The sequence below is a fragment of the Triticum dicoccoides genome, chromosome 2A (assembly GCF_002162155.2).
Source record: "Triticum dicoccoides isolate Atlit2015 ecotype Zavitan chromosome 2A, WEW_v2.0, whole genome shotgun sequence".
Classification (NCBI taxonomy): Eukaryota; Viridiplantae; Streptophyta; class Magnoliopsida; order Poales; family Poaceae; genus Triticum; species Triticum dicoccoides.
Genome location: NC_041382.1, coordinates 620,745,708 through 620,760,374, shown reverse-complemented (window position 1 = coordinate 620,760,374; position 14,667 = coordinate 620,745,708). Strand labels below are relative to the sequence as shown.

The window sequence follows — 14,667 nt, the reverse complement described above, 5'->3', positions numbered from 1 at the left end:
ATGTATTGACCCCCTTCTTCAAATTAGATGTTTCGGAAGCGGGATGAACTCCTAGCACCAGCTCGCATGCGAGCAATTCAAGAGGAATTGGCGGCATTCTTTCTTGACCACGTGATCGCTGAAGATGGAGAATACTATGTGGACCATGAGTCTGTATGATTATATTTGTAAGAGACAATTATTGTATATATGTAGCCGGTAGTGTCGGATAGATATACGAGAACTTGTTGTTCGACCGATCTCTCGAAGAAGGAGAGGTGGTCGATATCACTTCTCTCTGTATGCATATATGTTCATGACGATCTTCTGTTTCCTTCGTTTGCTTACTAGCTAGCTAGCGTGTCTAGTCCTCTCTATACGTATGTATAGTACGTAGCGTCGACCAAGCACAGACATAAGAGAGGACACTTCTCTCTATTAATTATAGCTAGCTAACACAATATATGAAACACCTAAATTAACCCCCCAAAACCCCCAAAACCCCTCCCCCCCTTTCAAAAAAAAACAAAAACCCCAGCCACAGAAATGCTGACGCGTGGATGCCTATTGGTCCCGGTTGGTGCCACCAACCGGGACCAAAGGATCTCCTGCCTGGGCTCCGCGCACAGGCCACGTGGAGGCCCATCTGTCCCGGTTCTGGATTGAACCGGGACTAAAGGGACAGGGCATTAGTACCGACCCTTTAGTCCCGGTTCAGGAACCGGGACAAAAGACCCTTACGAACCGGGACAACAGGCCCTTATAATGATCATTGCCTGGATATCGTCATGATTATTCGAAGTTCTATCAATTGTCCAACAGTAATTTGTTTACCCACCGTATGCTATTTTTCTCGAGAGAAGGCACTAATGAAATCTACGGCCCTCGGGTCTCTTCTTTATTATATTTGCCTTCACGATCTATTTTTGTTTGCTTTTATTTTCAGATCTATTAATCCAAAAACATAAAAATACCTTGCTGCAATTTATTGTTATTTATTTTATCTCGCGTTCCAGCGAGATCTGTTTATCCAATCTACTATAATTTTACCTCTCTTTTTACCCGTGAGGGATTGACAACCCCTCTCCTACATCGGGTTGCAAGTATTTGTTCTTTGTGTGCAGGAGCCATTCACGTGGTGTTGCGTGGTTCTCCTACTGGTTCGATAACCTTGATCTCATCAGTGAGGGAAATACCTAGCGTAGCTGCGATGCATCATCCCTTCCTCTCTGGGGAAATACCGACATAGTTCAAACTGCATTAAAAGGAATTTTTGGCGTCGTTGCCGGGGAGATATCATCAACATCTATCAGGTTCCTAATCACAAATCTCATCTCCTTGCAATTTACATTATTTGCCATTTGCCTCTCGTTTTCATCTCCCCCACTTCACAAAAAATTGCCGTTTTATTCGCCTGCTTTTTCGTTCATCTTTTTTCTTGTCAGATCTCTTGTTTGCTTGTGTTGCCATGTGTTTTCCACTTGCTGGCATCTTCGCTTGCTAAAAATCTATTGTTATGGATCCTCATCCACTTGCTAATATTTGCAAGAGGTCCAATTATGATGAACCCATTGCTAGTGAATTGAGTTCACTAGATAATCTTTATGAAGTTTTGCTTGAGATTCATGAATCAGAAAATTGTGATGAAGTGTTAAAAGAAGGAATTTATAAAGTGATTCATGATAGCTCCTTAGATGAAAAGCATGATTGCAATGATGTAATTATAAATTCTATTAATGTCAACTGTGCTAATAATATGCAAAACCCCAAGCTTGGGGATGCTAATATTGCTATGTCCACTACTTTTTGCAATGATTATGATTGGGGTGACAATGATTCTTATGATCTTAAATTTTTATTTAAACCTCATGATGAATATGCTTGCGATAATATTAAAAGTGGGTTTGGAAGAGAGTTAACTTTAGGTAAAAATAATCCCACATATTTGGGGAGTGTTCAATCTTATGAAATTTTTGATGAAAGTGGGCTTGGAGAGGTGATGACTTTATTTGATGATAATCCCACTATTATGGAAGAGTGTAAACGTTGCATGCATGTGGATCATATAGAGAATATGTTATGTGATAGCTATATTGTTGAATTTAAATATGATCCCACATATAATTATTACGAGAAAGGGAAATATGGTTGTAAAAATATTCATGCTACTAAATTACCTCTCTTCATGTTGAGATGGCCTATGTTTCATTTTTCTTCCTTGCATACGCTAGTCTTTACTTGTTTTGATAATTTGTTTGCTTATAAAATACCTTTGCATAGGAAGTATGTTAGACTTAAATGTGTTTTCACATGCTACATGATGCTCTCTTCATGTTTCATGCATAGGAACTATGTTAGACTTAAATGTGTTTTCACATGCTACATGATGCTCTCTTCGTGTTTAAATTACTATCTTTCATGTAAGCATCATTGAAATCTTATGCCTAGCTAGGGGCATAAAACGATAGCGCTTATTGGGAGGCAACCCAATGAATAAAATTTATTTTTGTCTTTTCATTTATGTTATTGAGTGTTTGCACAATTATGCTGCTATTATGATTGTGCTTTTTATGTTTTAGTTAGTGTTTGTGCCAAGCAAATCCTTTGAGATCATGTTGGGTGATAGTTGCTTTGATCTTGTTGATAAACAGAAATTTTGTGCTCACGAAAATAATTCTCAGTTTTAACAGAAGCACGATAAAATACTAACTCTTTTTGAAGGAGATTAATATACAAATTTCCCACGTTGTCATAATTTTTCAGAATTTTTGGAGTTAAATAAGTATCGAAAGTTTCCAGATTACTACAGATTGTTCTGTTTTTGACAGATTCTGTTTTCTTTGCGTTCTGTGCTTATTTCGATGAATCTATAGTTTGTATTGGAGGGTATAAGCTATAGCAAAGTTGGAATACAGTAGATATAATGAAAAAAATAAAATATGAATGGGTTTGCAATAGTACTTATAGTAGTGATTTGGTTTCTTATACTAATCTCACGAAGGTTTTGTTGAGTTTTGTGTGATTGAAGTTTTCAAGTTTTGGGTGAGATAACGATGGATGAAGGAATAAGGAGTAAGAAGAGCCTAAGCTTGGGGATGCCCATGGCATCCCAAGCTATTATATAAAAGAGAAGCAAGAAACTAAGCTTGGGGATGCCCCGAGTGGCATCCCCTTTCTTCTAACGACCATCGGTATTTTACTTGGAAGTATATTTTATTTGTCGCATATCATGAGTTTTGCTTGGAGATCTTGTGTGATATGAGTCTTTGCTTGTTTTACTTTTTATTTGTAGTCAGCTATCCTTGCTGGACACACCTATTTGAGGGAGCCAAAATTATGCTATGACTTGTTAGAATTGCTCTCTATGCTTCACTTAAATCTTTATGAGCTATGGAATTGCTCTAGTACTTCACTTATATCTTTTTGAGCACGGTGTGCTTTAGTATTTTTCAAGAAATTCTCCAATGCTTCACTTAGATTTATTTGAGAGTTAGTTCAAAAATTAATAAAATATCTCTTACTTCACTTAAATTATTTTGAGAGAAGAAAATTTTTATGCTCATGCTCATCACTTAGATTTGTTTGAGCTATCAAAAGCAACATATGAAATTAGTCCCAAAGTGATAGAAATTCAAGAGGGATATAATAAAAAAATTCATGAAGATCATTTGACAAAATAAACTTGATTCCTTGTAATAGTTTTGCGATATGATGATATAATATGTGAGTCATGTTGATGAGTAATTATGCTTTAGAAGAATATTAATGTTAAGGTTTGTGATTCCCTATGCAAGCACGAAAGTCAATAGTTATGCTATGAGATTATATCCTACTTGTGGTGCATTATTCGGTGTTAGTTATGCTTAATGCTCGCTTATGATATTTTTCATTTCTTGGTTGGATGCTTCTCAATCTTTTGCTAGCCTTCATTTTCACTAAGTATGATCACTACTTGCGCATCCAAAATCCTTAAACCAGTTTTGCCATATGAGTCCACTATACCTACCTATATGTGGTATTCTTTTGCCGTTCTAAGAAAATTTGTATGTGTCATTTCTATTTTTCAAAATAAAATTTTCTTTTGTGTGCTTGTACGGCTCATGAAATGGTAGGGGGTGGCTGATATATTTCCATACTAGATGTGTTATTCTCAAGATGAGTGTTTATTCAGTTGTCATTGCACGACAGTACGGCAAAGGTATTAGGGATGCCTAGTCCCGAAATGAAAAATGAACTTACTTTATGTTGTCAAATAATAAATTTCTTAAAAAGTGTTGGTATGGAAGGCACCCGTGGATACGGTTAGCCATGGAAAGTGAAAGTATGATGAAAAAAGGAATAAACTATATTTGCACTCATGTTTTTTAATATATTTTGGACCCATGCTTAGCATGATTATCATATTGGATATCTCCATTACCCCTTGTCCAAAATATGTTCTTTTGATCCTTTGGATGTTTGATTCTCATGACATATCTTTTTGGTGCATTCTATGGATCCTCAACATAGTGTGAATTTCTTCGTTTGTTCGTAACTGGATATGTGCACTTGATTCCACTCACAATATGAGAAATGCACAAATTAAGGAGGAACCATACTATATTGGTTGTCTAGATTTTTCTTTCATTTTGGCACTTGTTGCCAATGGGGGAGAATTTTAGAGGGTTTAGGAGAAGTGGGTTGGTCCCTGTCATTCATGCATATATACATATGTTGTGCTTGCTCGTAGCATCGATGTGTATATAGAGAAAACTCCACCGAGTTCTTTCACATGCATATATTGTGGGGGAGTTTGCTCTATATATTGTGATTCTACTAGCATCAAATTCTTGTGTAGTATTTCGATGCTAGTATAACCGGTTTTGATAACATCAACTATCTTTGTGATATTTGAGGCTATCAAAACCACCTCAAGTATACAATTTATTCTCGGATAGATTGCATACTTGTTTTAATTTCATTATATAAACCCTCTTGTTGAGATTGTCATCAATTACCAAAATGGGGGAGATTGAAAGGGCATGTAGCCCCTAAGTGTGGTTTTGGTAATTAAATGACAATCTCTATGGACTAATGTTTCTCAAGGAGATATATTTGAAGGTTTTGTCCATAGATGGTGCCTCAAGGATATTGGATGGAATCAAGGATGAAGTCCATATATATGAAGATAGTGCCTCAAGGATATTGGATGGAATCAAGGATGAAGTCCATATATATGAAGATATATTTGTTGTATGCTTTGGAGTTAAATGACAATTCCTATGGAGCATCAAGTGCATTGAATCTTATATGAAGATATGTTACATAGTGATGCTTGAAGTGCATTGGGTTGTTTTGTGAAGTCTGCCATCAAAGCATCTGAAGAAGTCCTCATGGTATCCTTCTTTGGATACCCCTTGCACATGGGCTTGTACCATGCGCATGGGGTCGAGTTTCAACTCTCTAGATACCCCGTGATCACGAGGCCTAGGTGTTGGCTCTCGAGATCCCATATCCAGTGAGGTTTCAAGTTGGTCTTCGAGTACTTCTATTGAATCCATCAAGATTGATTTCTATGCCTAATCTAATTATGTTCATGGTGGAGTTCATTGGAGGATCTCAAAGACTAACATATTTGGGCTTTTAAGGATCAAGGGCTTGAGAGGATAATCAAATAGAAGAATTCAAGTTATGGTTTCAATACAAGATCATGGTGAGCTCATGTGTTGGGTTTAGGTTGATCAAGTCTTGAAGCAAGCAACTAGAGTGAAAAATTCATTGTGCCTCTCAAGATATTATGATGGTAGACTTTTAAGGATCAAGGGTTTGAGAGAATAATCAAAGAGAAGAATTCAAGTTATGATTCAAGACCAGATCATGGTGAGCTCACGTGTTGGGTTTCAGTTGATCAAGTCTTAAAGCAAGCAACTAGAGTGAAGAATTCATTATGCCTCTTAAGAGATTGTGATGGAGTTTTTAGAAGGGCAAGTGGTGATCAAGATGATATTCATAGTGGAACTTGATATGGTCATGAAAGAGTCTTTGGTGATATTATCTTGAAGCAATGAAGGGAAATGAAGAGTTCATTGTGGCTTTCAAGAAACCAAGATGGAGCTTGGAGTAAAGATGTTGGTTGACCAAGATGAAGCTCGAAGATTATATCTAGATGGTCAACTCTCAAAGCGCAAACATTGTACCACGTGGGATCAAGCGATCTAGTGGTATGGTAAGTAATTGTGAATTGTGCTTTGTTACCTAACCCATGCTATGTGTTTGTTATGTCTATGTGGGTTAGGTGTTTCTCATGGGCTTGCATCAAAAGGAAAGATCTCAAGTAGCCTATGTGTGGATGACATCAAGTGGTGATGGTCATCGGGTTCGAGGAGTCCAAGTGCAAAATGAGAAGCCGGAGGTTATATGCTTTGAAGCTTGCGGTCCACATCATGATAATGCTCATGAGAAGATGGGCTTAAGTTAAGGCTTCCCTCATTGCAATATGAGGAAGCAATTCAAGCATCTTCACCAAGTGGTTGTGGACAAGAAAGGGATTCCAACTTGAGACAAGCATTGGAGTCATTACCAAGATCAAGTTGAATATGCAAGGCAAAGTTATACCTTAGCTAGGTTTTCCTAGTTTTGCCGGTCTCATGGTGCTTGGAGGGAGACCGGATTATAGGTTTGATAGCCGTACTATCAAGAGGGACTCTCGGGCAAGTAGCTTGATCATGTCGCATGTAGAGAGCTCAAACCTTTGCATTAATTGCATTATTATTTCTTGTTGATCTTGGGTGGCTCTCTATGTGAGGACCTTGGGCTTTTCCATAGCTTCAAAACGAGTCCAAGATCATCAAATTCGGAGTCCGTATGCCAAAGTTATCACAATTTTAGTGGGCTGCTGCAAGCTGTTCTGGGTACCCCGTGGACACGGGGTTTTTGACCCCCGTGGGCACGGGGCCCCATGGACACGGGCTTGTATCGTGGGCACGGGGTGTCCAGGAAGTGTCCGTTGGAGCACCAACGGCTAGTTTTGGAAGTTGGCTATAAAAGAGCCCTTCCTCCCCACCGGTTTGGGGGTTGTTCATTCACATTCTAAACATCATTTTGAGCCTCTTACCACCTCTCCCAAACCCCTATCTCCCCTCTAAGTGAAGGGGGATTTGTGGATGGATCTTGGAGTCATTTGTTGATTTCCTCCATTGCATCCCCTCTCTTCAATCCCCTACTTTCTTGAGTTGCATCTTGTGAGATTGAGAGAGTGAGTTGAGCATTTGTTGCTTGACCTTGCATTGCATCTGTTTCTTTGGTTTGAGCTCCTCGCATCGACTTGTTCGAGTGAGAGCCCGTGAGTTTATTACTCTTGGAGGCTTCGCCTCCTAGATGGTTTGGTGATTCATTGAGAAGATTGTGAAGAGGCCTATGTGGCCCAGGTCCCCCCGGAAGCTTCCTTTTGTGGTGTGCTCCGGGGAAGGGTGTTGAAGTGGCCTAGGTGGTCAAGTTCCTCCGGAAGCTTCCATGGTTGTGGTGTGCTCCGGATAAGTTTGTAAAGGTGTGGTGGTCGCCTTCAAGACCAACCCCAAGTGAACCGAGGCTCATCCGTTGGGGGTGACTCGGAAGGGAGAATACGGTGAGTCACTTGGTGACGCCCCGGAGCTTTGGCTTTGGCACCGCTCTAACGGAGATTAGCACTCTCATGAGTGTGAACTTCGGGATAAAACCGCGTCTCCGACTCACTTGTGGTTATCTCATGCCCACACCATTTACTTTCCGAAATTCATACTTGCTCATATTGATATATCTTGTGCTAGTTGAATTGCTTAGTACTTCCTACATTTCCTTATCTTGTGATATAGTTTGTGCTTGCTAGTTTCTTTTAGTGCCTATCTTGTTTAGCATAGGTTGTTGGTGCACTTAGTTGAGCCTAGCATATTTAGGATTTGTGCATGAAAAGTTTCCGTTAGTGTAATTCCGCATTAGGTTAAAGCCAAATCCATAAAAGTTTTAAAACGCCTATTCACCCCCCCTAGTCGTCATCTAGATCATTTCATCTATCTTTGTCACTTTGAGCTCTGGCACCTCTACAAATCCCTACTTCCCTCTACGAAGGGCCTTTCTTTTACTTCATGCAATTTTTTTTGAGTCTCCATCTTCTCTTATAAAGCACCAACTAAGGGGCACTATGATCGTACTTGAGCATTGGGTGTAGCTAATATGTGAGTGTGTTTCATGAATGGATCAAAGATTGAACATAATGGGCCAGGGATAACTTGCTTTAGTGTTGATATTTTGAAAGACATGGTTGCTTGTTGATATGCTTGAGTATTGAAATCTTCATGTCAAAACTAGAGTATTTCTTTGAATCATATAGAAGTCCAAATGTCCATGCTACAAAGAAAAGAATATGTGATGGACATGTTAGGCAGCATTCCACATCAAAAAAATTTGTTTTTATCATTTACCTACTCGAGGACGAGCAGGAATTAAGCTGGGGGATGCTGATACGTCTCCAGCGCATCTATAATTTTTTTATTATTCCATGTTGTTATATTATCATTCTTGAATGTTTTAAAATCATTTTATAGGAACTTTATATCGTTTTTTGGGACTAACCTATTGACATACTGCCCAGCACTAGTTGATGTTTTTTGCTTGTTTTTTTCCTTCATAGAAAATCAATACCAAAAGGAGTCCAAATGCAGCGGAACTTTTTAGAGAATTTTTCTGGACCTGCAGACACAAGATGGGCCAGAGGGGTGCCTCGAGGGGGGCACAACCCACCTGGGCCCAGGCGCGCCCTGGTGGGTTATGTCCACCTCGGTGGCCTCCTGCACCGCCTCTTTGCACTATAAATACCCCAATATGCCAGAAACCCTAGGGAAGTCGACGAAAATCAATTCCAGCCACCGCAAGTTCCAGAACCACCAAATCCAATCTAGACACCATCACGGAGGGGTTTGTCATCCTCATTGGTGCCTCTTCGATGATGCATGAGTATTTCATTGTAGACCTATGGGTCCGTACTAAGTAGCTAGATGGCTTCCTCTCTCTCTCTCTCTCTCTCTCTCTCTCTCTCTCTCTCTCTCTCTCTCTCTCTCTCTCTCTCTTGATTCTCAATACAATGGTCTCTTGGAGATCTATTTGATGTAACTCTTTTTGCGGTGTGTTTGTTGGGATCCGATGAACTTTGAGTTTATGATCAGATCTATATTTTTATCCATGAAAGTTATTTGAGTCTTTTGATCTCTTATATGTATGATTACTTATAGACTCGTATTTCTTCTTCGAATCTTTGGCTTAGTTAGGCCAACTAGATCGATTTTTATTTCCATGGGAAGAGGTGCTTTGTGATGGGTTCGATCTTACGGTGCCTGATCACAGCGACAGAAGGGGAACCGACACGTATGCATCGTTGCTATTAAGGATAACAAGATGAGGTCTATTTCTACATAAATAGATCTTGTCTACATCATATCATCGTTCTTATTGCATTACTCTGTTTCTCCATGAACTTAATACACTAGATGCATGATGGATAGTGGTCGATGTGTGGAGTAATAGTTGTAGATGCAGGTAGGAGTCGGTCTACTAATCTTAGACGTGATGCCTATATAATGATCATTGACTGGATATCGTCATGATTATTAGAAGTTCTATCAATTGCCCAACAGTAATGTGTTTACCCACCGTATGCTAATTTTCTCAAGAGAAGCCACTAGTGAATCTACGGCCTCCGGGTCGCTTCTTTATTATATTTGCCTTCGAGATCTATTTTTGTTTGCTTTTTATTTTCAGATCTATTTATCCAAAAACACAAAAATACCTTGCTGCAATTTATTGTTATTTCTTTTATCTCGCGTTTCCGCGAGATCTATTTATTCAATCTACTACAATTTTACCTATCTTTTTTACCCTTGAGGGATTGACAACCCCTCTCTTACGTCGGGTTGCAAGTATTTGTTCTTTGTGTGCAGGAGCCGTTCACATGGTGTTGCGTGGTTCTCCTACCGGTTCGATAACCTTGGTCTCATCACTGAGGGAAATACCTACGTAGCTGTGCTGCATCATCCCTTCCTCTTTGGGGAAATACCGACGTAGTTCAAGCCGCATCAATATCCGGCCCAAATATGGGGTGGATATGGGGACGCCCGGGCGTGCCCTTGCATGCTCGCCAAGTCGGACCCGACAGCTCGACCCCACCCCAAATTGCACCAAATCCACCCGAAGACCACCCGGGTCCATTTGCCATCTCCTCTCTTCTTCCTTCTCATCGTCGTCTGTCTCACGCTCTGCAACCACGCCCGCTTCGCAGCCCTTCCCGCGCTCTCCAACACCAGATCCAGAAGAGCCCTTCCGTCCTCGTCGAGGGGGACGTGGTGGCCAGCCCGAAAGCCACCGTGGTACGTCCGGCAAGTCTCTGGCTCCGGCTTGCGCTTGATGTGTTCGACACATTGTCTTACTAGATTTTTTGTGATTTTGTTAGGTAAAATGATGGATTTCGATGCTTCATCAAACGATGAGTATGGACCGACGGAGCTTGACCAAATGATTCACGATGATTTCTTCAATTCGTCGGATTCGGACGAAGAAGTGGACATGATTATGCTCATGAGCATGTAAGAGGAAATAGACCGGCAAGTGGAGCATATTCTCAACTTCAAGGGCTCAATCAAAGGGATAGTTGTGATTAATCGGGATAGGGTGTCTGGAGCAAAGCTACTGCATGGAGACTACTTTACTCTCAAACCTACTTTCCCTGATGATCCATGGTTTGGTCGCCGTTTTCGCATGCGGAAACCATTGTTCTTGCGCATTATTGAGGGAGTGGAGGCACACGACGACTACTTCAAGCTCACAAGGGATTGTTGCGGCCAACTCACTTTCTCGGCCAAGTAGAAGTGCACGGCTACTTTGAGGATGCTTGCACTTGGTATTGCTGCAGATGCCGTTGTTGAGATGGTCAGGATGGGGGAGAGTGCATGCCTGAAGAATAATGTCAGGTTTGCCCGCGTCGTAGAGGAGGTGTTTGGACCTGAGTATCTCGGAGAACCAAAAGAGCAGGACACTGAGAAATTGTTGGCTATTGGAGAGGCAAGGGGGTTTTCAGGAATGCTCGGATCAATTGATTGCATGTATTGGCAATGGAAGAACTGCCCCAAAGGTCTGCGGATAATGTATCAAGGTCACACCAGAGAGGCCACCATCATACTAGAAGCGGTGGCATCACATGACTTATGGATTTGGCATGCTTTCGTTGGAATGCCGGGTTCTCACAACGACATCAACATGCTTCAACGATCTACAGTGTTCAGGAGGCTTTGCAATGGGGAATCACCATCGTGCTCCGAGCCGCGTGGCAATAAACAGGGACACTTTTCCATAATGCAGGAAGCTGCTAGGAAGGATGTGGAGAAGCATTCTGTGTGCTTTAGTCTCGTTTGGAAATTGTGCGGAGCGCTGCAATGATGCGGGAATCAAAAACTTTATGACAGTTGATGACATGTTGTATTAATCCGGACAATATGATTGTCGAGGATGACCATGATGATGTAGCCCAAACCCATGATTTCGATGCACCTGAAGAACAAGTTGAAATCAAGAAAGATCAAGATGCGGCTCAGCTGATGAACTTTCTGCAGATGCATCAAAATCTTCAAGATCAGCAGGTGCACATGCAACAACTCAATGATCTTATGGAGCCCATGTGTGGCCCACAATGGCAACCAAGAAGATAATGCTTGAGTTTGGCATTTAAAATAAATTTTATGTAAACACTATGTATGCTTCGTACAAACATTTGCTATTTACATGTGACATTGTGTTGTATGATCGACGTGCATGGATTTGAGAGTTCGGATTTGAGATATGTGGATGCCGAAACGAAAATATGAGGGGCCGTCTGGATGCGCCCGCCTGGACGTGCCCGGCCGCATCCGTGGACGTATAGGGGGTCGGATTTGTCAAATCCGTCTATAGATCTTAGTGTGTCATTCCATTTCAGTTATTTTCCGAACCAAACACACCGTGCCATTTCCTTGAGCATTATCATCACTCTCATCCGCGCCTCCGCAGCAGCTTACTAGTGGTGCACTCCAAGGCCCATCGACATCGGTTGCAGGCTTCCAGCACCTAGCAATCGATGACGCCCATTGATACGCCATTAGAGGGCCCCCGCTGCAAGGTTCGTGCCCCTGCTCGGGGCGTCCTCACGGTAATGCTCGCGCGGTTCGTCGTTCCCCTCCATCCTCACGTATAGGGAGGTCGCGTAGGCCACCAGCTCGACAACCTCGGCCTCGTGCGGCGTCGGCTCGGGCGAGCGCCGGTCCTCACACCATGCTGAGCTCCCGGCGGCGATGTTCCGCAGCGCCTAGTCGCCGAGCCCGACGAGGTCTCCCAATCGCGCATGCTGCTCGTGTAGTCAGACAGTGATCGGCATCGCCGTGCGCTCGCGTCGCTTTCACGCCGTGGTACGCCGCAAGTGCCTCCCGCTCCCGGTGCCCGTGCCCCGCGACGACTACACCTTCATCCCACTCCCCGCCGCGCTGACGGCCTGCTCGAGGTGCTGCAGGGATGCCTGGTAGCTGACGAAGCCCATGAACCAGAACTCGAAGCCGTCGTCGGTCACCAACTGGATGTACTTCTGCTCCGGCCGGTGCTGGTTCTTGCTCGGTATGGCCGCCTTCACCCTCCTCAGCCGGACGTCCGCCTTGTACAGCACCCGCACCGTGTCGCCCTTGGGCGACGTCAGCGCCAGCGACCGGTCGCTGCGGAAGGCCACCCTCTCCGACGATACGAAGAGCATGCCGGCGATCGGGCCGGCGGTGGTGGACAGGTGGCAGTAGCACTGCGAGGCGTTGAGGAGCTTTTCTTTCTTCTCCACGGAGAACCACCGCCGGAAGACGTTCTCCACGCGGCCGGCCTGGAGGATTCTCGCGCCCAGCGACAGCTTGCCCCTCACGGTCTCGTACAGCTTAGGGCCGAGAGTCACTGCACTATCATCAAGGAAGATATCTATGTTCAGTGTCTAATTCACTGCTACATATGACGTTGCACCGATACAGCGATACCGATGCGGCGATACGGGATACGATAATTTTTAGAAACAACAATATGCGATACGGCGAGTATATATACATAATTAATAAAATGGCATGTAATAAAGATAGAACATACTAATATAATGCGTGAGATGAGAACAAAATGATGCCCCATTGGTTGCCTCATGCATCTTTTCATGTCGTGAATGGTCATCGATGTCCTCGATCCTCGTCCATTAGCTTGCTGTCATGCCATCTCCCGCAGATTAGATGGTGATTTGAGTATTTCCCTCTGTGCCAGTAGATAGTAGCAGGAACATCAGCAAGCACCAAGCACATACGGCAAGCGCGCGTGCACACACACATGCCAACAAGCAGCCAAGCACATACATCAAACACACACACAGCAAGAATCAATTACCTCACTCTTGCCATAGCGGCGGAGAAGAGGTCACTTGGCGAGTTGAGGCGGCGACGAGTCAGTCTTGGCGACGGCACCGGCGGCGAGACAGGCGGCGGCAGCGTGCTCGTCGCCCTCGATCCAACCGTGAAGTCGAACAGAGAGCGAGAGAGCACTTAGGTTAGGCGTATACGTGGGCCTTTAATGGGCTCGAGGCTGCACGGCCGTGTCCTGTCCGTATCCCGAGCATGTCCCCAGCGTATCATCATTTTTTTCCTTTTCTTTTAATCGGAAATCCTGATACGCTTAGGATACGAGTATCGCGGCCGTATCGTGCGTACCGCCGTATCGGGCGACGTGCGGTACGTGGACACGCCAACTTTCGACGTATCGGTGCTTCATTGAACAGAAAGACGAGAAAAGATTCATCCAGACGGACTGGAGGAGGAGAAGGACTTACCATGTTCTTTGAGGCCCCGAGCAAACTTGTCCCCGGTCCTGCGGCCCGATTTGCCGCCGGTATACGCGCTCGTCGAATACTTGGCATCGCCGTCGACATAGGTAGCTCCATCACTCGTGAACTCGGGCTCCTCGATGCCGATAGCAGTACTGCTCACTGGGATGCCGATCACATGCTCATTTCCTGCCTTCTCCATTTGCTGTTGGAACGAAGAACCGGAGTCTTCTTTCTCTCGTAAGACGACGAGGAGGTGAAGACTTGCTCTGCTTCCTTCCTTTGCGCCTAAGTTTCCAGCCTCTGTCTGAGGTTGCTGGTGAGGTGAGTTGTGACTTGTTGCTCCGTGCTCTGGATGGGGAGGAGGGGGTCGCCTTTTATAAGCTCTGGATTACAGAACCTGTAGAAAACTTCCCTGGTCGACGATCGATCAAAAGCCCGGTGCCTATCCAATTCCAATTACTCCCTCCTTCCATCTATATAGGATCTAATGCGTTTTTCGAGACTAATTTTGACCAAATGTTAGAGCAATAATATATGACATGCAACTTACACAAAGCACATCGTCAAATTCATATGTGAAAGAAGCTTTCAATGATATAATTTTCACATTATGCATGTCATGTACTATTAATCTTGTCAATAGTCAAAGAATGTCTTGAAAAACGCATTAGGCCCTATATAGATGGAAGGAGGGAGTAGCTTTTCAAATGTAACAGTCACCCGCGCCCACAAGGATTCTGCATAAAATATGATAAAATATGGTGCTTGCCCCTCCCCCCTATTGCTTGCCTAGTGTTGTGCTGCATGTGGAGTAAATTGCA

At 43.3% G+C, this 14,667-nt stretch overlaps 1 protein-coding gene across 1 annotated transcript; it reads right to left on the bottom strand.

The window, feature by feature from the left end:
* Positions 1-11,908: 11,908 nt before the first annotated feature.
* On the bottom strand, positions 11,909-14,172 carry LOC119355800 (putative GEM-like protein 8). The gene is made up of 2 exons (XM_037622678.1): positions 13,850-14,172; positions 11,909-12,939 (listed from the first exon to the last, which is right to left on the bottom strand). Exons 1-2 carry the CDS (start codon positions 14,043-14,045, stop codon positions 12,467-12,469), a joined length of 669 nt encoding a protein of 222 aa, XP_037478575.1. The 5' UTR covers positions 14,046-14,172; the 3' UTR covers positions 11,909-12,466.
* Between the last annotated feature and the right edge of the window lie 495 nt (positions 14,173-14,667).

Excerpts from the sequence above, each read along its gene's own strand:
- LOC119355800 (XM_037622678.1), bottom strand. The coding sequence starts at position 14,045 with ATGGAGAAGGCAGGAAATGAGCATGTGATCGGCATCCCAGTGAGCAGT. Across the intron at positions 12,940-13,849 it reads TCGGGGCCTCAAAGAACATG|TGACTCTCGGCCCTAAGCTG; the intron begins GTAAGTCCTTCT and ends ATGATAGTGCAG.